Source organism: Polistes fuscatus, unplaced genomic scaffold, assembly GCF_010416935.1.
Source record: "Polistes fuscatus isolate 324 unplaced genomic scaffold, CU_Pfus_HIC Scaffold3, whole genome shotgun sequence".
In the NCBI taxonomy this organism is placed as follows: Eukaryota; Metazoa; Arthropoda; class Insecta; order Hymenoptera; family Vespidae; genus Polistes; species Polistes fuscatus.
Genome location: NW_025113107.1, coordinates 15,893,154 through 15,917,141, shown reverse-complemented (window position 1 = coordinate 15,917,141; position 23,988 = coordinate 15,893,154). Strand labels below are relative to the sequence as shown.

General features: G+C 35.9%; 1 protein-coding gene across 5 annotated transcripts; it reads left to right on the top strand.

Moving 5' to 3' along the window:
• The first annotated feature begins 735 nt into the window (after positions 1–735).
• Positions 736–23,568, top strand: LOC122519577 (triple functional domain protein). 5 transcript variants are annotated; one of them, XM_043639120.1, is made up of 35 exons: positions 740–861; positions 1,160–1,254; positions 2,055–2,347; positions 2,550–2,663; positions 3,303–3,624; positions 3,698–4,356; positions 5,000–5,095; positions 5,641–5,819; positions 5,919–6,066; positions 6,156–6,347; positions 6,437–6,640; positions 6,732–7,016; positions 7,096–7,422; positions 7,518–7,929; positions 8,018–8,256; positions 8,399–8,700; positions 8,790–9,036; positions 9,121–9,312; positions 9,401–9,664; positions 9,742–10,098; positions 12,721–13,156; positions 14,068–14,140; positions 15,058–15,760; positions 15,839–15,922; positions 15,982–16,337; positions 16,474–16,633; positions 16,765–16,992; positions 17,178–17,366; positions 17,642–17,874; positions 20,125–20,389; positions 21,362–21,902; positions 22,007–22,538; positions 22,622–22,957; positions 23,055–23,247; positions 23,318–23,568. In XM_043639120.1, the coding sequence occupies exons 3-35, from the start codon at positions 2,087–2,089 to the stop codon at positions 23,423–23,425; spliced, it is 9,237 nt and encodes a 3,078-aa protein (XP_043495055.1). In that variant the 5' UTR covers positions 740–861; positions 1,160–1,254; positions 2,055–2,086; the 3' UTR covers positions 23,426–23,568. The 5 variants fall into 5 exon arrangements, with proteins under 5 accessions (XP_043495056.1, XP_043495057.1, XP_043495058.1 ...); XM_043639119.1 differs by having other exon boundaries at positions 943–1,254; XM_043639121.1 differs by lacking the exons at positions 21,362–21,902; positions 22,007–22,538; positions 22,622–22,957; positions 23,055–23,247; positions 23,318–23,568 and adding an exon at positions 20,483–20,917 and having other exon boundaries at positions 736–1,254.
• Positions 23,569–23,988: the final 420 nt, after the last annotated feature.

Here is a 23,988-nt window from a genome sequence, read left to right as displayed (position 1 = left end):
CGAAGTCATCACTACGCAGGTGCATTAAAATAATTACATAAAAATGAAAAAATAGCTAAAATGAGAACCTTATAATCTTAAATTTTATTTATTTAGTGTATTATTCCTTTTATACACATGCGCAACGTTTGGAAAGTCACATAAACAACTTTCAATAAAAGTAATTTTATAGAGGATAAGGGCCCATTTCAACGCTAGATTTTGAAGAGGACGGTCCACCGAACATATACTTCGTTCTTTTAAACAACAATACACATTATTTTTATTCTTTCAGTACATCATTTTTATTATAGATTTTCATTACTATAAAAAAGCTTAGATATAATAAAATTATTTGATACACACTTCTTAAAAAATTATTATTTAAATGGGTAAAAAAGGAAAACCGTTAAACAATCTACCGGTCGATAATCGAAATGCTTATCATGCCATTGGTCGAAATTCATTCGATGCAAGTATTGCACCAGACTAGCTGCACATCTTTGCAATGTTACAATTGGTCGAATAAGGATTGATGGAGTTCGTTATTGGTTACGATGCAGAAAGAGAAGTACCAATCCATGTTTAGCTTATTATTTTTTTACTAATAAGGGATAACAAAAGAAACTTCTTTATTGCCACTATACTCTTTATTGCTTTCTCTTTTATATTTTAACAATGTGTATATGAACGTAAACAATAAAGTAGTGGTGTAAACGTACGCGCATGCGGACACTAAATATGTGGTATAATATGTATATTACAAGGAATATGGTGGACCTTTTCAAGGTCACAAATTTTCAATATCGTGACATTAAAGACGTCTTACGCGAGTGTCATTACTGGGTTAAGCCGTGACCGAAATACAGTGGAAGAATAGGGGTGCGTATGCGTTATATCACAGTTGGTTACCTAAATTAATCTTCGTTATTCATGGATTTTGTATTGTATAAAAATTAAAAGATCGTGCTGCCGCCTGCGAGGCGTCAATACAGAGGAGAGAACTTAGTGTAATTTGGAAATCGCGTGGATATTATCGTATGAAATAAAAGTAGGATTTAAAAATTGAGGTTGATGAAATAAATTAAAGATGGCACGATTTAACGTTAGTGCATTATCAATGCAGTCAGTAAAACATGATTCCGTATGAGAGCTGATGATTCGCCATAAATATGTGCAGAAGCCATAAGATCTTTCTTCGATGGAATGCAGGTACTTCACCGAAGAAGGAAAGAAAGTTTAATCCTGCGAATCTCTGACTGAAAATTTAGATAGGTACGTTTATTAGTAAGTCTTTTTCGTTCTGACATCTAACCTGTGCGATGACCAATGACGCGCTTGATAAGCAACGGTACCATTGCAAATCGCTGCAACGGTCATTAAAAGAGAGAAAGAGAAAGAGAAAGACAGCAGACACATCATATACATATACATATCATATATACACATACACACATAGAAACGCGCGCGTGCGGGTCATCACATAGAATTGTATGCGTATCAAGTCTAACGCGATATGGCCGCTGCCTTGTAGAATTCGTATGACAAACTAAGACAATTATCTTATAAGTCAATTTAAATGTAATTAATTTATATCCCATTGACAGTTCCTTTTTCTTCAACTATAGGTTTATTCATTCTTACGTTAGCATTGTTTATTGTTGTATTTGCTTTTTTAAAAGCACTATGTAAAACACGTGTATGATCCTTCTTTACATATAGCTTTTCTACGATTTTACGTTTCCAAATGTTCCTTTAGTTTATATTTATTATGAATATTTATTTTGATTAAAAAGTGATTGGTCGTTTTAGATTTAAACAGTTCAATTTATATCTCTAATGTAAAACTTATGATTATTTTCATTTATAGTTAGTATATTAGTGTATTGTATTAATACACTAACTTTGGAAATTATAAGTTTATTTAAATTTTGGATAATGAACATTATCATGTTAAGACACGTTATTTGTTATTATTTGTTGTCGTTAAATTATACATTATTATATGATTATTTTATAATGTTAATTTACAAAATATTCTATAGCACATTTAATGTGAGTATATTTTTGTATAGATCATAAGCAAACTATATATATACTTAACACAATGGATGGCACAAGAGCAGCAGAAGTTTTACCCCTACTTCAAGAACGTTTGGCTATACTACCAGGTGGACGAGATCGTAGAGGAGGTCCAGTTATTGTTTTTCCAACTACCCCGAGAAGAGAACGTGCTAAACCAGAAGACTATCGTCGTTTATTGCAATACCTTTTAGCCGTTCCTGACGATGAAACCAGAGATCTAAGATTTACTGTGATAGTGGATATGCGTGGTGCTACTTGGGATTCTGTGAAAACAATTTTAAAGGTTTTATTACGACATTTAAATTTTTATTTAATCTCATAAATTTTCTAGATAGTTAAATAGTATGATTACGAAGAGATATATAGCATTAAAGTAGCAAAATTATATTTGATATAATTAAATAATCGTTTTTGTATGTACATATGCGTATTAAATGTAAAAATATTTAACAAACTAATTTCTTTTCTTTTTATTATCATTTAAGGTATTACATGAATACTTTCATCGATCGGTCTATGTCGCACTCATCATAAAGCCAGAGAATTTTTGGCAGAAGCAAAGAACATCATTAGCTAAACAGAAAAAATATAATTTTGAGGTAAGTAAGAGAGAAAGACAGAAATTTTCATCATTTTCATTAAATTCTTGGAATTTTGTCTTTGATATTATGTCTATTATTATTTTGAGTATTAGATGCATTCATGTAGAGAAAGTAATATTGCATGCATCGTTCTAAACATTTTAAGTGCACAAAAAAAACGTTTTAACATATTAAGCGCCGGCATCGCGTTAACGTGGGTTTCTGAGTCTATCGTTTAAGCGTCGGCCCCGAAATGTTGCGGAATTTTTTTGCTTGTATGAGTGTTGATTTACACTTTTTAACTCCTAAAACAATACGTATACGATGGTTTGGAAGCAATCAAATATTTTCTTTAGCTACTCGTTGTTCAGAAACACGCAAATAAGATCAGCGTAAGGGCTTTTGTGGCTGATACGTTGTCGGCGTTCAAGATTTAGATGTTTTATATGTCGTCGGCGCTTAATGTGTTAAGATATGTACAAAGTAAATATCTAATTTTGTGTAAATTTCTACATGCACTTATTTTATACACTTGTGCTGTTTATACTAAATTAAAATTATAAATAAACCGGGGCATTAGCGTATTATCGTATCATGAATAATTGTATTTATGTGATGTAAAAAATTCTTCAGATTAATATTTTCTAATAATTTCAGATCAATACAATTAGTCTAGAAGCTCTCACAAAAGTTATAGATCCCTCTCAACTGACATCGGATTTGGATGGCTCGTTAGAGTATGATCATAGTCAGTGGATCGAAACAAGACTAGCTGTAGAAGATTTTACTTGGCAAGCTGCTGATCTTTTAGATAGGTTGGATGATTTACAAGAAGATCTTAGTCGTAATGATTTTGCTGATGATGTTGGAGGTGCTAAACATGGTATTGACCTTCATAATGAAATGAAAAAGAAAATTTTGAAAATTCCTGTTGAAGAAATAGAAGTTGTTGCTCAACGTTTACTTCAAAAATTCGACAGTAATATACATTTCACACTCTAATATACTACACTCAATGATTATATTAATTAACGAATATTTGCTTTCTTTAGGCATGTCGACGTCAAGTGGAGAGGGAGGAAGTATTGAAAGTGGTGCAGTAGGTGGAACAGATTCAGATGGTCAAGCATTAGCGACATTAGTTATACAGCATTTAGAATCTGTTCATGCATCCCAACGGCATCTCTTGCAATTGTGGCATATTAAGAAAAAGAAATTAGATCAATGCTTTCAGTTGCGCTTGTTTGAACAAGATTGTGAAAAAATGTTTGACTGGATTTGTCATAATAGAGAAGGATTTCTTGCTAATTACGTGGAGATTGGACGTTCTTATCAACTTGCTAAGAACTTTCAAGAGGAACATAAACATTTTACCATGAGTTCGATGAATGTTTATGTGAATATTAATAAAACTCTTACAATGGCTGCTAGATTATTAGAGACACAACATTACGCAGCGGGTCACGTACGAGCTGTTGCGAGTCGATTGGACAGAGCGTGGAAGGAATTTGCTGCTGGTCTCGATGAACGTACTGCTGTTCTTGGCCTAAGTGTAGTATTCCATCACAAAGCAGAACAATACGTAGATAGTGTTGCTGGTTGGAGTCAAGCTTGCGATGCCAGCAATCTGCCTAATGAAATTCCTGTTCTTGAATCTCATTTAAGACAGCATCAAACTCTTTACGAAGCAATGTGTCAAGCGTATACAGAGGTAAAATATGTATTTTATAATATCCAATGGTGTTTTAAATTTTATTTTTTCTTTAATAAAAAAAGTTTCCTTCCGCAAATTAATACAATTATTAGAGGCATATTAGGAGATATAACTAAATATGAAATAAGAAATAAAAAGTGTAGGAAAATTAAATGGCATTTCAGAGAATGTATAATCAATAGTAAATTCGTAAAATTATTGAGAATGAAAAAGATAGTATCTTATTAATCATCTCATTATAAAATAATGAGTAAACAATAAAATCATAAGATACAAATTTTGTATACAAATCTAATATTCGACAGGTTTACAATGCATATCAGGCTCTTTTGAGTGGACTGGGCTCTATGCTGCAAGTATGTCATAGCAGAAGTACAGTCCATCGTTTGGATACATTTTACACTAATTATGTACGAAAAAATTTTTTTTCATTACTTCTAGTCGGTGAATATCCTTGCTTGGTATTTGGGTGCGGTTAAAAGCAACATTAATTATGCAATAATTAACATAGGTTGGACTAAACACTTGTTACTATGGACTTGTTAGGATGGAAGCTTTTATCATGAAACAAAATTGAATTTCGTTTAATCGGTGAAAGGCGCCTAATTTTGGAATGAATTCGTAAAATACTGTTGTTTAGGTGCATAGTACCAGTAAGAAGCTTCTTTATCAACTGGATCATCTTGTGCAAGTCTGTAACCAACCACAGGGAATAGACCACACCATCCGCAAACATGTATGTCACTTAGTGTTTGGGAAAATATATATTTTGGTTAATCTTAATCTCTTTATTGTATTAAAAACTTGTACATTTTCGCGTCCACTTATTCGTGCATAACTCATACAGACTCTTCTTCGTTTTCTATAATTAGTTGTTTTTAATTGCTTGTGCATGCAATTGATAAAGAGACTATATAACTTCATTACGATTGTAAGCATGTCTGTAATGTAAGCAAATACTTTAACTGTCAACTTTAAAGTTTGAACCATAATTTAGGAATTAACCGTGCGAATATGTATTAATATTTATTTATATATTACTTGTCATTTTATTTGCTCCTATAATTCATTTTTATGCTAAAATATAAAAGATAAATACTTTTGATCTTAATACATTAATCTTGTATCTTTATTTTAAATGATTTTGTAATCGCAAGTATTTGCTTATGTAATAGCAGAGGTGTAGTTATTATATGGCGTACATATTAATATATTATTCAATTTTTAATTAAATAATTAGAAGCCTTATATACGAAATTTGCATGCCATTTTTATGCATAGAGCCAAGACGGACATAATGCAGAAAGTCATGGTGGCATGAGTGGAAATCCAGCCGCAGATTATAGCGAAGGTGCATCCCATGTGTTAGCAGTTATTCATCAAATTTTAGGTCATCATAGAACATTGGAAGCTCGTTGGCATGCACGCAAAGTTAAATTACATCAACGTCTTGCTTTGAGGTATTTATAAATTTAATTTCTTTCTTCCTTGCCAAAGGAAAATTTATTTTCTTATACAGTGTTGAAATAGTTCCATTAATTTTTCTGTTTTATTTACAGATTATTTCAAGAAGATGTAAAACAAGTTCTCGATTGGCTAACTAATCACGGAGAAGTTTTTATTCGAAAAAATACAGGTGTTGGACGAAATCTTCAAAAAGCAAGAGTATATCAAAAAAGTCATGAACATTTTGAGAACGTTGCTCAGGTAATATACTATTTCACACTGATAAAATCTTTGTTAATATCTGTAACAGAGCTTATATCGCGTAATTATTTATATTCACGTCTTTTCAGAATACTTATACGAATGCAACAAAGCTGCTTACTGCGGCAGAGGAATTAGCTCATACAGGAGAATGTGCTGCCGATGAAATATACGCTGTAGCACAAGAATTGGAATCTCATGTTAGTAGATTTGCAGCGAGAGTCGAACAACGGCGTCGCAGATTAGATCTGGCTGTAGTATTTTATACTCATGAAAAAGAGGTACATATTAGTGCTATATTTGTTTGTTTATGTTTAATATGGTATTTATGAAATAATTAATGTAATTATTGTGTCTGCACTTATTGTAGCTAAGTGGTTGGGTGGACGAGTTGCGGCAAGAATTGCAGCAAGAGGAAGTTGCAGAGAATTTGGAAACAGCAGAAAGACTACTTGATCAGTGTGCACAACACAGAGCGTCGTGTCTTGAAGCTTGTGCCTCGACCATTGCACAAGGTGAAGCATTACTTCAAGAACTACGAGAATCTACAGATGCACCCGATTCTACGGGCTCTGTATGTATTAATTTATTTTAAAATATCTAAATTTTTCAAATCACACTCTACGTATTTCATTTGATCTTACGAAAATATGGAAATATTTCAGGTAACTGCTGTAGAAAGTGCTCTTGATAGATTGGCTGGTTTACGGCAAGAATTGGAAGAATTATGGGCAACAAGAAAATTAAGGTTAGAGTTGTGTTTGCGATTGCGTGTTTTCGAGAGAGATGCGTTAGAAGCCAGTGGACAACTCGAAATGTGGGCACAAGACTTACAAGATACCCCTCGCGAAGGTTCACCCGAACAGCTGTTACGTGTACATAATGACGGTGTAGCTCATATGCAAAATACTACGTTTCAAGTGTTACAACAAGGCCAAGAACTTGCACAGGTAAAACAAATTTCATTGATTTGTACATTTTATAAAAGATCTTTTCTTATCAAATACTATTTTGCTATTATGATCTTAGGTTCTAGAACAAGCCGGAGTTTGTATCATGGCAGATGGTCAGCATAGTGCTACAGCAAGAGTTCAAGTGCTTCTTGAATTTTTAAATGAAAGAGAAATGGATGCGGAAGATCTTGCGGAAATGCGGAGAGTTCGATTAGAACAAGCCGCACAATTGGTGCAATTGCAAACAGATGCCACGCATGTAGCTAATTGGATTAGAAACGGAGAAGCTATGCTTTTAGCTTCCTTAAGGGTTCCAGAAAATTTACAAGATGCTGAACAACTACGGTTAGAACATGAGCAGTTTCAAGTAGCTATAGAAAAAACGCATACTTCTGCTGTACAGGTAATTACAATTTGTGCTTTATCATTTTATATTAATTCTTTGTTAGTACATTATATTTGTAAATTTTCATTATGTCATTTATCGTGTTTTCGTAGGTGAAACATAGAGCTGATGCATTAGTAAGCGCGAATCATTATGATCCGAAAAGTATTCGAGAAGTAGCTGAAGATGTCACAAAAAGGTGGCAACAGTTGGTAACTTGTGCAGAAGAAAGGCATAAATTAGTAACCGCGAGTATTAATTTTTATAAAACAGCGGAACAAGTTCGATCGGTACTGGATAGTTTAGAACGTGAATATAAAAGAGACGAAGATTGGTGTTTTGGTGGAGAGAAAGGCGGCCAAGTACCTAATCTTGTGTCTAAACATCAGGAACAAAAAGAAGCGTTTTTAAAAGCATGCACCTTGGTGCGAAGAACGGCCGAGACATTCCTAAAATACACTAATCGCAGTCTACAATTTTATAATTATCAAGCTAATAGCGTTGGGTCCGAGAACAAAGTTAAAAGTTAGTATCTCAAATTAAAATAAGTTCTAATTGTAATTTCAATTTTTTTCTAACATATTTTTATTGTTTTATATTTTCATGTTTATAGATATCTTAGAAGAATTGTTAAGTAAAGAAAATAAAGTACTCGAATATTGGACTCAACGAAAAAAACGCTTAGACCAGTGTCATCAATACGTTCTTTTTGAGCGTAGTGCAAAACAAGCAATCGAGTGGATAAGGGAAACTGGTGAATTGTATCTTGCAACACACACGAACGTGGGAAAAAATCGTATCGAAAACGAGCAATTGTTACAAGAACATAACGAATTTAAAGGTGCAGCAAAGGTAAAACATTTTTAAAAAAGAAATAAAAAGAGAACGTGTATATAACTTTATAGTTTTTACATCGTTTCATTGTAAAAGATAGTAACAATAACATAACATGCAAATGTACACTTACTTTGACATAATTATTGTTTATATTCAGGAAACCAGGGAAAGAGTAAAATTGCTGATTCAGCTAGCAGACAATTTAGTTGAAAAAGGACATGCTCATGCTGCTGTTATTAAACAATCGGTGGCGGAGGTGGATCAGCGTTATAAAGATTTTAGCATGCGAATGAATTACTACAAGACGCAAATTGAAGATGATTTGGGTATACAATCAGACGACGGCCATAAAGATTTAGCTATAGACCGTAATTCCGATCCTTTATTGGAGGAGAAAATTAAAGGAAAAGATTTAAAAGAATTGAACGAAGAGAAACGGAGATCAGCTAGGCGAAAAGAGTATGCTTCTGATTAATGTTTACAAAATTTAAATTAAAAAGTACTCTTGTGTTCATTTATGTTAAAATATTTTTCTTATTATCATTCAGGTTCATTATGGCCGAATTATTGCAAACCGAACGTACATACGTTAAAGATTTAGAAACTTGTATTCGCTGTTTCTTAGAGGAAACGCGTAATGGAAAAGGAAACGTACCAACAGGATTGCAAGGTCGAGAATCCATTATTTTTAGCAATATGGAAGAAATACATCAATTTCATTGTAATATATTCCTTCGTGAATTGGAAAAATACGAAACCATGCCCGAAGACGTTGGGCATTGTTTTGTTACTTGGGTAAGTAACATTTAGTTCAATAAAATAAAGAAATAATCTAATAGATCATTTTGGTAATTATCTATATAATAATGTTTATTGCAGGCTCCGAAATTTGATATGTACGTGACTTATTGTAAAAATAAGCCAGAAAGTAATCAATTACTAGTTACGCATGGTGGTACGTGGTTTGAAGAATTACAAAGGAAACAAAAAGTTGAACATCCAATAGCCGCATACCTCATTAAACCAGTGCAAAGGATCACAAAGTATCAGCTTTTGCTTAAAGATCTTCAAGTACGTAAAAAATATAATTAGAAATAATTTTGACTAATTTTCTCGTAAACGTAAAAATGTTTTATAATATTAATATTTATGAACACAGGCTTGCTGTCAGGAGGGACAAGGTGAAATTAAAGATGGGTTGGAAGTGATGTTGAATGTGCCTAAAAAAGCAAACGATGCCTTACATTTAAGCCTATTGGAGGGTTGTGATGTCAGGATAGATACTCTTGGAGATGTAGTATTACAAGATTCATTTACGGTATGGGATCCAAAGCAGCTGATAAGAAAAGGCAGAGATCGTCATATATTTCTTTTCGAATTATACTTATTATTTAGTAAAGAAGTAAAAGATTCAGCTGGAAAGGTTTGTATGTTTGGAAAAGTTAGTGTAGATAATTTGTAACATAAGTTTTTATATTATTGTTTCTTATGATTTATCAGGTAAAATACATTTACAAAAGTCGCTTGATGACTTCCGAATTGGGCGTCACTGAGCACATTGAAGGAGACGAATGTAAGTTTGCAGTATGGACTGGAAGAGCACCTACCGGCGACACCCGTGTGGTTTTAAGAGCAAATTCGATGGAGGCGAAGCAATTGTGGGTCAAGAGATTGCGCGAAGTAATACAAGAAACGTACTTCAGTTTGAGTATGCCGAAGAGTCCTGCCAAGAAGAGTTCGAGTCAACGATCGAGTAGAGACCTGGAGGAATGCGCATCCTTGAACGATAGTGTAGAAAATTTGGACAGGAATTCATTGGCTTCATTTGGTTCGACGAATACAACGGATTCGGACAAGGTAATTATTTTATTTTATTTCGTAGAAAACAGAAATAGATAATTTTAGCATATATTTGTTTTTTTTTTCTTACATCTGCGATAGCAGATATATATATATATAATACCGCCGCGTAAAACGATCGTCTGTAATAGCTTGCTCGCATAGCGCAAAACGGTGTATCCGTGTTGTTTCTTGATATATGATATAACAAAAAGAGATATATTTCAAAGAATGAAGGTATATTTTAATCGAGGTATAGTAAAAATGTCGAAGGAAAAAATGAAAATAAAAATTTTCGAGTATTTTCCTCCCTAAAATTGATTTTCAAAGGTCTTCTTGTACGCAATGCAGTAGGATTTAATTTACTTAATCGTACGATATCCTGCAGTCGAGGACGAGACATTAAAATCAGCTACCCCGGTTAGATGGTGACTGCGCACTGAGAATTTCCTCGAGGAGAAAACATCGATGAAAGGCGTTATCGAGCATCCCTCCCTTCTTCTTCTCGATAAGCCCATTCCACCTACCGTGGCATTCAAAGAGGCGCTCACGGCGTTGGTACTCAATTCTAGAAAGGGTGCGATTAGTACGGGCGCGACTGTCGGCCCGGACGGATTCGTTTTGATTGTCGCGTCCCGTTCCGTCCTGTCCTACCTTACATATACTGTTCACTCTGTTTTTTCTCTCGTTTCACGTCTCTTGTCACGTCACGTCACGCACGTCACGTCTTTTCTCGTCTCTTCTCTTCTCTTCTCGGTGCATGAATTTTCTCTCGAACGGTAGAAGACGTATTTCGTGTATCAAAAAGCAAAGAAGAAGTAAAAGAGTAGAGAAAAAAATCCACTCGAAAATGGCTGTCGGCTGTTCGCCGATCTATCCCTCCTTCGTCGTTCTATTTTTCTCTTTACAAACCCTTCACCGAATTTCGTGTACAAACCGACACGTATGAACTCCAGTAAGTCGTAAGGAAATATCGTCAGCGATATTATGACGTCACCGGCCGGAAAACCGGCAACGATCGCCCAAAAGGCACGCCGAAAAATCTCTTTACCGTGGTTCAGACAGAGCTCGGTCACACCACCTCACGCGACCCTCGCCAGGCAGCACACCATCGACACCCCGGGCTCTTTTCAAGCTCGACTTTTGCGTCGCCAACCCTCTCTATCTCAGGTATTCTTTCTCTCTCTTTTTCTCTCCTTTTATATTTTTCACACTTTCCACATTAATTCTTTTTCTACTTCTTATTTTTTGTCTTCGTCTTTTTGTCCTTTGCCCTTTCACTCGCCATCCCGTCTCCGTGGCATCTCGATCGTGCGCGTGAGCGCACGATTTAAGCGCATCCGACTGTAATCGACGTTTTCACTATTGGACCTTCCCGAATTTATCGCTACCTCTTTCTAATACGCTATAATTTGTCTTTTTTTTTAAACAACCACAAATTCGTAAGTTGACTTTACTTTTCACCGTCATCGCACACTTTTACTCGACGAAATCTCGCTAAAATATCATTGATGCTAGATTATATATTTTATCGGCTTTTTATATGTCAATTCATAGGCAATTTTTTGCAACCAATTCTTACGAACTGCTGCCCTTGAGTGTCGCGTTGCGCTCGCGCGAATCACATTTCCTAATATAGACTTAGGTTAGATCTAATAACCGCAGCAACTTATAATCGCTCGTCGACCGCAAAAAGAGCGATAAAGAAAACTCTTTTCCATGAAGAAGAAATACGCTAACGGTACGAATTATGGCATTTATTCGTACTTCGTCCGATGAATGGTATCCGTTTAATCGTGGGGCTCGAAAATGACAAAATTTTAGGAAGCACGATTTTATCTATATTTCGTCCCTTTAATTTAGGCATTTTTGTCAATCGTATGAATGTTTATCTGTACTCGGTCTTTTCTCCTTTCGACTCCTCGTCGTACACATCCGTATGGGATCGAACTAATACGGATTTTGGCGCGTGGAATATTCTATTTTCGTCATGGAATGCGCGAATACGAGAGAGAGAAAGAGAAAGAACAGGAGGGAAAGAGAGAAAAAAAGTCTGGATGAAGACAATGCAGATAAAATGCGTTCGTTTTCGTGAAAATTAATAAATATCATAAATTTCAGCCTGTTAATTAAACCTAATCGTTTCTATATTCTTCATTTACCTTACTAATTGCAAGTAACTTTTTCATGGACGCATACCCATGATTGGTATCTACTCTAAGAAGTTTTCCTGTTTCGAGTAATTGACTCCTCGTACTCTAAAAAGGAAGCACTCTTCTTGTAAACACCATCCAAACGATTACACGGACCGATCGGACCTATTTTAGCGAACGTACCACATTAGACGCTCCAACGGTCCGTAAATTCAAAGACGATTTCTCGATGATGTCGGTTCCAAGTTTATATCCGCGTATGGCGTGTACTCTCTCACACTCTTCTTCCCTCTCTCTCTCTCTCTCCCTCTCTCTCTCGCTATTCGCTCATAAAATCTGGTACCCCGATGCGTTTGTTTGCTTACATTCCCACGTTAAAGCACTCCGCTCTTTCCTTTTTCCCGTGGAGAGTTAATCGCGAATAGAAAAAATATGGAAGGAAAAAATGAGAAAGAGAAGTTGCTATTTTTTCAATTTTCATTCTTAGACTGGCGTAACCGAAATGACTTGGGTCGTTGCGGATCATCTAGCAGCACCAGGATCTAGAGAACTGACGGTGACGAAGGGTCAGCAAGTTGAAGTCTTAGAAAATGGTAGCGGTAATGGAAACGTCAGTGGCATCGTTGCTACCGGTGAATGGACGTTGGTACGTTTACCACTCGCCCCAGGACAAACAGATCCACCAACAGAAGGGCTTGTACCTACGAGCGCTTTGAAACAACCACCAAGCAATTCCTGTAAGACCTCGCCATCGAGAAAACCACCCAATCAACAACAAACATTGCTTCAGCAGCAGCAGCAGCACCAACAACTCAATCAATCTGTGATCGGACAACAACAACAACAACTTGGGGCTATAGTAGCTGGTTCTACTGCATCGTCATCTCCAGTTTCAACTTTAACACCGTCGAGCGAGGAATCGGGTAAGTTTTTTTTAGAAATTCTTTTTCGATAATTACATTTCCAACAACGCTATTGAATAACTATGGATTTTGAAAAGACTAAAAGAAATAACGAGAAAGGTGGTTACGCTCGATAACATTTGAAAGAGCCAGATGACTATCCGTACTTGTACGTGTACTAGAAGACCGGAGCGCTCGATCAATACGACGCACGGAACACGAATGTCCTTGACCACTTGGCAGCCTGGGGCCAGCGTCACGGTCAAACTGGCCGTCGATCATTCGACCCGACCTATGGCAATTCATTATCTAACAAGAACAACTTACGCGTACTGTTACTTTTTTCTCTACGCGATGAGGACAGACAATGAAAGAAAGAGGGAGGAAGGGGTTTGGATCGAAGAAAAATAAGCGAGGGCAAAGTACGATGAGGAGGATGCTTCCAAGACACGACGACTAACTTTTTCCTTGAGAATTTCGAGACAGATAGAACGGAAGAGTCACGCGAGCTTTCTCTCAAGCCTGTGCCGCATCTAAAAATAAGAGAGCAACGTCAACCCGATATCATAGGAGTATATCTCGTTATAAGAGGCGACTACACTTACCACTTTCGACTCATCCATTTTATTATCTCCGTTTCGGTACTACAGATAATAATCGTTTATAAGCCTAGCGATGGTACATAGCGATGATGCGAACTCCGAAATTAATGCTATTTCTATTCGCTTTGCTAAGAAGTTATAGATAGGCAGGATCATCGATAATTTGGATTTTTTATGGAAAAATGTCGAAGTACATTGCGATTAAATAAGATATAACGTTTATTATAGTTGAAGTTCGTCATAACGTCCAATGGATTTCTGATTCATTACTGTTATCGCTATCGTTATCGCAAATGACTATAACCGTCTCTCTCTTTGTATTGCTTTCAGAAATCATCGGGAGCGATGGTAGCGGCTCCGCTAGTACAAGTTCACCTGGAAACAAAAGACGCGGTTTTAGCGGGTGAGTAGCTTTATAACGCGTTCGAGTACGTTTCTAATTTATTACGAAATTCCTTCAAGCATTGTACTCGTAAAAAGATACGATCGCGTGCAAATGTGTCAAGTGATTAATTTCATCTATACCTTTTATATACGGTCTTCTGTTAAAAAGCTATAATTCTTTGTGCGTTCGCACGAGTTACTAATCTTTAAAAATACATTTATTAACAGTGAATTGTTACATTTGCAGAAATATCGGGGCTAATGTAGTAATGTAAATTTCTTTCATTGAAATAATTGAATTTACTTTTAACCGAAACTTAGGAAATTTAGTTTTTAACTTTGGCACACGTTAACGTGCACATTTATCTTATACATAAATAATAGACGTTTTAAGAATAAGCGTAATCTTATAAAATATTAGCAAATATATTCTCTAATCCAATATTTGTTTAGGGCAATATATCCTTAAATAAGACGCATAGAAATTATAGGTTGTAAGTCTGATACGGTCATATAAAATCATAACGAGTCGAAAGTACTTAACCTAATTACAAATGAAAAGCGCACGCTTAGTTATTAGCAATTGATCAATGTGCATAGTGAGTGCCGAGTCAAACGGCGCGTTGAGCATAGTGGCGATTCTCTTTAACGCCTATCCCCGCTCTTATTGTTTTCACTGGCGACACGACAGGCACAACTGTGCCCGTGTTTATTAATAGCAGTAAAATGAAGATGATGTGGTAGGAGAAACGCGTTCGCTGCCAGTACGTCGCATTTCTCTTCCTATAATTCGTCGGGTTCTCGAATGATAAACCTTCCGTTGTGTAACCGTTAAAGAAAGAAGTAACGACGATGTCGTTCGTAAAACTCTCGGATCTAGTCGTGAAATTTCGTTAACGTGCTGGGTAATACGAAGAGTTCGTTGGTGTGTCACAGGAGAAAGTGGTTACCACCTCCGCTGCGTAAGCTCAGCCAAGGCAAGGTCGATAAGGTCGTCGTTTCAACGGCGTCGTCGACTGCGTCAACGGCTGCTGCCGCCACCGTTAACAGTGGCATTCCGTTAACGGCGACGTCTTTAACAACGGTGACGACAGCGACAGCGACCACGACGACGGCGGCGACAACCGCTATTTCTTCTATTTCCGCTACTACACCAGGAACGGTTACGCCAATAGCACCTACGACGACGACGACGACGACTCTGGTTAAACAAACGACAACGGTGGTGGCAACGGTAACGCCAAGCGGCAAGAACATTGGATCCTTGAAAAAGAGCAGTTCTGACAAACGTTTCAAGCTACCATCGGGAGCTGCTGAACAAAAACGTGCCGTTGCTGTTTCCGTTGGAAACATCAGGATCAGTTCCGAACTTGAAACTTTAACGGGATCCGAAGAGGCTGAAAGAGAGGAAGAGGAGGAAGAGGAAGAAGAGGAGGAACACGGTGAAACTTCTGAAACGATATCTACAACTTACGACGACGGTGAAGGTAACGTCTTTCATGAACAAAATGGCACTGAGGATGGCGAAGATGACTTGGAATTACCGCCTCCGATGAAACCGATTACCGAGCCGATTTTAGTCGCTGCCGGAAATGGTCCTCCTGGTTCAACGATACCCGACGAATTACCTGGGAAAAGAGTGAGTATATACTTACTTCCGTTAGTTTAAAGATACAGTTCTTTACATTGCATATTCTTATCTTTCTTATCTTTTCAGGCATCCGAGTGTTCTAGCAAAATACTCGATGGAGCCACCACGGCGGATTTAGCAGAAATCGAACAGATCGTAAAGGAAAGGATGGTAAGTTGTCATCGTCTTGTCTAATTATTTCTCGATCAAATATATTTTCACAAACATAGGAACAACATACCGAAAATCAAGAAAGGCATAGTTTGATGCGAACGGAAAGAACAACAGCAGGAGGCGATAGAGGTTCGAGTGATGGTGAAAATAATTATGCTCGTGCCACCAGTCCATCGCTCGTTACTGAAGAATGCGATCCCGAAACTGCGGCTCTAACCAAAAGACAATTTGTCATTCGCGAATTGGTTGAAACGGAAAGAGATTATGTCAACGATCTTAAACAAATTGTCGAAGGATATATGACGCTGATGCGAGATCCAGATAGCGACATTCCACTTCCCGAGGATCTTCGAGGAGGAAAAGACAAAATGGTATTTGGTAACATAGAAGCGATCTATGAATGGCACAGAGAGTGAGTATATTTAACATTACTGACCCACTCATTCTCCTTTCTTTTTTTCTTGTCTTTTTTTCTTGCATATATCAGCAAGTGAAAATATTACGACTCATCGGCCAATATGTTAATAGAATTATTTTTGTGTCTTCAGCTTCTTTTTGAAAGCTTTGGAGAACTGCATAAAATGCCCGGAAGAACTCGGTCCTCTTTTTAAAAGATATGAAAGAAAATTACACATGTACGTTGTTTATTGTCAAAATAAACCCGTTTCTGAGTACATCGTGTCCGAATATATATACACTTACTTCGAGGTAATTATAATTACTTGTAGTACCTTTTTTCGCAAAGTAACGGATACTTTGTCAATATACTTTGTTCTCTTTTTATACGTTTTTATTTCTTTTGGTCATGAGATACATCACTACATTCCCAAATATTATAGGAACTGAGGCAGAAACTTAAACATCGTCTGCAACTTTGCGATTTGTTAATAAAACCTGTGCAAAGGATTACAAAGTATCAATTACTTCTTCGCGAGGCACTACGTTTGACCGAACGTACTCAAAGATTATCGGAGATCGAAGGACTTAGAGCAGCGGTTCATGTTATGCGAGTTATTCCAAAAGCGGCTAACGACATGATGGATGTGGGAAGGTTACAAGGTTTTGATGTAAGTTAAAAAAAGACTTAATTTCGAATGGTAGGTCTAGTAATTTGCTGACAATTTTTGTTTTTTTTTTAAACATTCCACGTAACATTTATTCTTATAGTATATTTTTAAACTACAAATTTTGTATAACACGCCAAAAAGTTAAATGATTTCACGTCCACTCATTCCTTTTTTTTCGTTTGAAGGGTAAAATAACAGCACAAGGTAAACTTCTGCTACACGGGCCTTTGTTAGTGTCAGAAATATCGAGCGTACCAACGAAAGGAAAAGAGTGGCACGTATTTCTTTTCGAGCAAAATATTATCTTCAGCGAAGCCGTTGGTAAGAAGACTCAATTTACCAGCCCAGCCTACATATATAAAGCTCATATACAGGTAATTTTTTCTCATATTTTTCATGTCAAAGTATATATGTGACCTATTGAAAGATGCTAGGAATTGTTATTATCAATTTTATCGAAATCGGCTTAGCAATGAGAAAATGCAATGAAATTAAATAATTTCAAAAAACTTAAATACCTTTATTTGGAAAGTAAATTAACTCGATCAAAAAATGTCATCGTTAATGATGTGTGTATAAAAATCGTTGAAAAAAAAAAATAAAATAAAATAAAAGAAATGTATACATTCGCCGGTATGTTTTCGTGTAGGTAAACAAAATGAGTCTCGAGGATTCGTACGACGATCCGGACAAATTTGTGATTCGATCTACGGATCCTCGAAAGCCCGGTCTAGGATTTTATTGCAGCGTAGTTGAAGAAAATGGACCTCGCAGACAGGAATGGGTAGATACGATCACTGCTATCCTACAAACACAACGTGACTTTCTCAAGGCGTTACAGTCACCGATTGCCTACCAAAAGGAACTTACCAAAGATCCACTGTAAGCGTCTCTATTTACCACTGAATTACACTGACTCTCTTTAACACTCGACCTGTGAATATTCGTTCCGACATATTTTTGTATATTTTATATAAAAAAAGAGATACAAGCGCTGTAAGCTAGATAACCGTAGTCGTCACCTAAATCATCACCTTCGTCCTTTTTCCTTGGATTCTTTAGTCTCTACCCTTAGCACATGATCGACGTTCCTTCGATTATTCAAGGATCTTTTCTTCGTTGTTGCCATTCTTGTTGTTGTTGTTGTTGTTATCGTTGTTGTTCCTGTTAACACATATCATCGTCACTCATCGGAATCGTCATCGTTATTCTTCTTCTCTTCTTCTTCTTCTTCTTCTTATAACGATATGTATTGTCATTATTTATTCCGTCATCACTCGAAATAGAGATATACTTGGTTACCTCTTTTAATACTTGTATTTTCCAAAATGTTCCGTCTCATCATCCCATAGCAGCACGAATAACCTTACAAAAGAAAGAAAGAAAGAAAGATAATCCTTTACTTTACTTATTACATACATACATACATACTACCTTCGACCGAAAAACGATCTATGTAAGGAATATACGCTGTCGACGAATTATTTAAAGTGAAAATTCGACTTTGTATTAACGTAATAACGTTGTTCCATAATTAAACTTTATCCAAAAGAAAAAGCAGGCAATAGAAAAAGGACAAAAAGAAAAAAAGAAAGAGAAAAACAAAAAAAGCAGGGAAAAAGTGAAAAATATATATATAAAAAAATATGAAAAATATGAACAAAATCGAACATGTCGAGATCGAGAAAGGAGAAGTATTTTTAAGAGAAATAATACCGTAAAAGAAAAGAACTTATACTTTGAATGAAGTAAAAATTACAAGCAAAAAAATAACAAACAAGTTAGACTTCTAGATAAATTAGAATCGGTTGAGGCCGAATGTCAAAGTACTTTTCCATTTCCAAATGGATCACATTTTGGTCTTTTGCTCCCCTCTCCTATTCTTCTCTAAAGCTCTATGGATCGTTGTATTACTCTTCCACAGCCACCTTTCGCTTCCAAGGCCTGTAAACGAGCGTTAATCCGTTCCAATGTGCATATACATAGTGCGTGCGTACGCGCGTGTGTGGGTGGTGTCTGGGGATGTGCATGCGTGAAAGTATCCCGCGCGCGTGCGTTTACGTATGTAAGTATTGTATACTTACGTATACGAAAATGCGTACATCGCATACGGCACACATACGATGTACAATTTTCACGCCTCGGGTGTGTACCACGCTATTTAATGATATAATTATCGAGAATGTACAATATATTTATAATAATTTTAATAACGTTTATAAATTCCATTTATGTGAGGTATCTGGTGACGAGTACACTGTACATAGTACGTATTAATTCTCGAAAAAGCATCAAAAAATCAGGGCTATAATCAACTCGCGAAACGTAAATGATATTGTTTAGAATAAACTGTAAAATACGAAGACTGTGATTATAATGCGTCCTTCTTTCTCACGCCTACCTAATGTACCCGTGCATGCGACTAATGGCTTGTTTTATTATTATTTTAAGTGAACACAGTACTGCGATTAACTATTTCGAAATTCTTTATTCTTTATTGTTACCGTCGTTTATTTTTCTCCTTTTTACGTTTTACGACTTTTCTCTCTTTTATCTTGACAAAACAATCCTTTTATTTGTTTTCCCTTTGTTAATTATCCATGAAAGAATTTAATATCACATCTTTCAACGATGGTCTTTGAGAAAGGAAACGTCGTTAAACGCCCTTTATTTTCTCAAAAAGAACGTTGATGTTAGTTGTTTAATTTCACAAACACTCACGCACACACACATACCCACAGAAAGAGACTTGTTTGTTTTAATGTTAAATAAGGCTATTTAAAAATTTTATTTTATTCGATATTATTTCTTTCTATATTGTTGATTACGAATTAATTATAATTTTTGGTTTGTTCACCTCCTGTTGTGGTATCGCATCAAATTCACGTCAAGACTCGTTCGTTCGGCTCGTAATTGATGTTTTTTACAAACTTAATTTCCTGATCGATCTAAAAATCCAACGGTGATCCAATTGTGATCTAATTGTATGAATTGACTTGTTTTAAAATATTTATTTAAAGTATTTACTTGTTAGTAAATATTGAAAAGAAAAACAAAATATAATTATAATTAAAACGAAGCTTGACGCGTAGTACTGTGTTTTGTTTTCATTTATAATTTGCTGACAAATAGCCGAGTTCCAACAACGGAGCCAGTGGTTCGAGAGACCATATCAGTAGCCCCGACGCTTTCGACAGTATCCCCCGGAACGATGCACAAAGAAAAGAGTTTCCCTCCTCAGCAGAAGATAACTCGACCGATTCAAAGGACTCAATACGGTGGTTTAGATTGCGAATTACCACGGACGCCGAGTCCGACGAAGAGTAGGCTTAACTTCCTCGATGGATTCAGGAATACTCTACGCGCTCGATCCCCAGTTCGTACCAATTCGATACCGGTGAGAAATATTTCATAACGATTAACCGATTTTCATATCGATAATATGCTAGTTAGATAATTCGCATTCTATAATTAGTATTCTTGATTGCAGCAAAGGGGCTCTTCTCCTTCTTGATGTCTGTCGCTAACTGCTATGTACTGCATTACCTTCTGTCGTCGAATCCACAAATCCTCGATCTTTTATTGTTAGAGAAATAAACCGAGCGAGGCATTATCAGAAAAAGCGTACGATCGGGTCACTATTAGTTGTTGTCTTGTTGTCGTTTGCTAAGTGCAGTGTAGACGCACGTTAGAACTTTTGATCGGTTAATAGCATAACACCGTCAGGCCGAGGAGCAAAAGAAAATAATATTCTCCAACAACTAACACGCTAGCCTATCTAAAATGAAAATAGAAAATACAAAACGATAGTTTTTATAGTATTGCAGTATCCTAGGACCGTTGTTATTTACATTATCGCCGTAAATGTTCAGACTATTAACAATAAGATAATAATTATATACTGCTGCTGTATTGCTATACAAAACTATCAGATTTACTATTATTTTTGCTACTGCTGTTACTACTACTACTACGACTGCTGCGACTACTGCGACTACTACTGCTATTACTAATACCATTATCATATTTACTACACTACTATTCTATTTCTATCTCTCTCTACTACTGTTACTGCTATGATTGCAATCATCATTCTCTTCATCAACATTGGTCGCTGCAACTGTTGTTACTACTGCTATTATTATTCTATCGCTACTAACTACTACTGTACTATCTGCTACTACTACATCATCCAGATAGCTACTTTCATACTTCTATAACTTTTGGTGAGCATGATGGAGCATTGAATGCGCTAATGTATCAGTGATTTGCTTGCATGATCAATTTTACTTCAATTTATAATAATGTGCAATTTATAAAAGAATATAAATAAATAGAAAAACAATGATTGAGTAATCTTATTGTTTAGGTCGTTCCGGGTGCACGAGTAAGATTGGCAGCCGACTGGGGTAAACTACGCGCCGGTGACGAACTCGTCGTTTCTCGTTTGGACGGCCCTGGACTAGTAGTTTCACATCATAATAAGAAAGAAGAACTGTGGATACCAGCTAGCCTTGTTCCAAATTTGTCTATAAGTAGAGCATGGTCCTTCCGTCCGAGCAAAGTAGATTCCAATAAAGATATCGTACAACCACAAGATAGATCTCCAGAAAAAAAGGGGCCACCTACTATCCTAGCAAGTACAAGTATGATAAAGGCAACTGCTGGCGAAGATGTTAGACTTTCGGTGGAAATTATTAACGTCGATTCTGCAACTGTTACGTGGAAGAAAGAAGACGAGAAAGATAATCAAATTATTAGAGAAAGCGATCGTTATCGATTTGAACAAGTCGCTGCTTTTCTCTATTTAGAAATTGTAAGATGTCGTCAATCAGATTCAGGATTATACCGATGTTATGTTGAACATGACACTGGTTCTTGTTGGACAGAGATTTCCCTTTTCATCACAGGTATGAGAACCAGGAATTCGTCTAACGTTAAACAATTATTAATTAAAATACAATATAACAATAAACGATGATTTTCGAATAATTGTTAATTTGATTTTTTTTAGGCGGAAGTGGAAGTACGTGGGCGCGAGTCGTTGGTCCGACAAAGATCGAAATAGATTGGGAATGTTCCAGCGTTGATTCGTACAATATAGAAGGTAGAACAGCACCTTTTCAAACTTGGGTTTTGATGGCAACGGATGTAAAACATCCACCAATGACTTTAGAATTACCGCCTGGTGCGTCATACAGTTTTCGTATTGTTGGGAAAAATGGAAACGTTACTTCATCTTCCGCGGAAATTACGTTGACTGGTTTTGAAGATAACTTAAATTGGGAAACTGAGCAGTTTATTGGGAGATATTTAGAACTAGATGAATTAGGGAAGGGTAGATTTGCAACTGTAAGACGAGCTCGTGATAAAGGAACGGGTCAAGAAGTGGCACTTAAGCAAACTCCAAGACACAAACAACCACGGTCCTTAACTCGAGCCGAGTATGATTTGTTAGCGTCTAGTCATCATGGTAACATCATTAGAGCATTTGCCTTATTTGAAAATGCTCCACGTCCAGGATTCGATACGATCGTGTTAGAGTTGTAAGTTTTATTCGTAGAATATAATTCCTTCAATTTTTCTACACGTGCACATACGTTACATTTGACTTCTTGATATTATTTAGAGTTCGAGGTCCAACGTTATTTGTTTACCTTAGTAAAAAATCAGATTATACGGAAGGAATGGCTATCAAATATACGAGTCAATTGTTGTCAGCTCTTCAATGGTTACATAGACGTAACACAGCGCATTTAGATTTAAAACCTGAAAACGTATTGGTAGATCAAGATAGCGGTATAGTTAAATTAATAGATCTTGGTGAAGCAGTAAGAGGTCCAGTCGACGAAGTCGTACCACCTGCCGATTTAGAATTCGCAGCACCAGAATTGGTACTTGGTAAACCTACAGGAACTTGTACGGATATGTGGGCTGCTGGTGTTTTCATTTATGTACTTTTAAGGTGATATATTAATTGATATTCTTTATTAAATTACAATGCTTATCAATTGCGATTATTATCGACAACGTAGATTTACTTGTTACATTTTATATTTTAGCGGTGTATCGCCATTTCTAGATGATTCTGTAGAAGAAACAACTGCGAATATATTGAAGTGCGATTTTTGTTTTCCCAATGAATATTTTGAATCTATATCTAACGACGCGAAAGATCTTCTTGGAAGATTATTGTGTTTACATGGCGAAGAAAGAGCTACCGCTGAAGCTACTTTAACATCACCTTGGTTCAAGGTAATAAATGATTTAGCAATAAAAAACAGTAATTTTTATAATATGATAAAAATGTTCTTTTTTTCTGTAGACTCCAGCAAGCTCTGCAATATCGTCAATTAGATTGGCCGAATTTACCGAGCGACGAGCGCACTGTTCAAAATCGCGACAAGATCGTAATGACAGATTCTATTCGTGATATTTTAAATAAAAAAAAAGCAATCTCCTACACAGCCCTTTCCCTCTTGTCCCCCAAGTAATTTTATTACATGCTTAATGGTACTTAGAATGATGATAACTTTTTTGTAAATAATAAGAGTTAATCGGAAGATGTACAGCACAGCAACCTTTTTTATTTATCGTTTTTTACCAATATTTTTAACTTTAACATATCTTTTTATTATATTATACGACGGCAATTCTAAACAATGTTTATGTCGTACATTTAATTTAAGATATATTAATAGAACATATTAAGAATTTAGAAAATCTTAGAAATTATTTTACTTGAAATGAAAAAAATATTACTAACTAGCATAGGCAACATTTTAAAATTTTGACATACGTGACTTTGAGAAAAGAAAAAGAAATATTTTTTACCACTTTATGTTTAACAAACTTGCATTATTTACAATGTTAAATCTTTCCTTGTCTAATAGAACGTAATATGAAAATTACATTAAAAATGTTTTTAATCAAAAACAATGAAACCTATATTGAAGTAAATGTCTATAAAAATGCAGTACCCTCGAAACAAATGTT

What these genes read in the sequence shown, in the direction of transcription:
- LOC122519577 (XM_043639120.1), top strand. Translation starts at nt 2,087, where the DNA reads ATGGATGGCACAAGAGCAGCAGAAGTTTTACCCCTACTTCAAGAACGT. An exon ending in AAGGCCAAGAACTTGCACAG is followed by an intron (nt 7,017 to 7,095) that starts GTAAAACAAATT and finishes TTATGATCTTAG; the next exon opens with GTTCTAGAACAAGCCGGAGT. An exon ending in GGCATTGTTTTGTTACTTGG is followed by an intron (nt 9,037 to 9,120) that starts GTAAGTAACATT and finishes TGTTTATTGCAG; the next exon opens with GCTCCGAAATTTGATATGTA.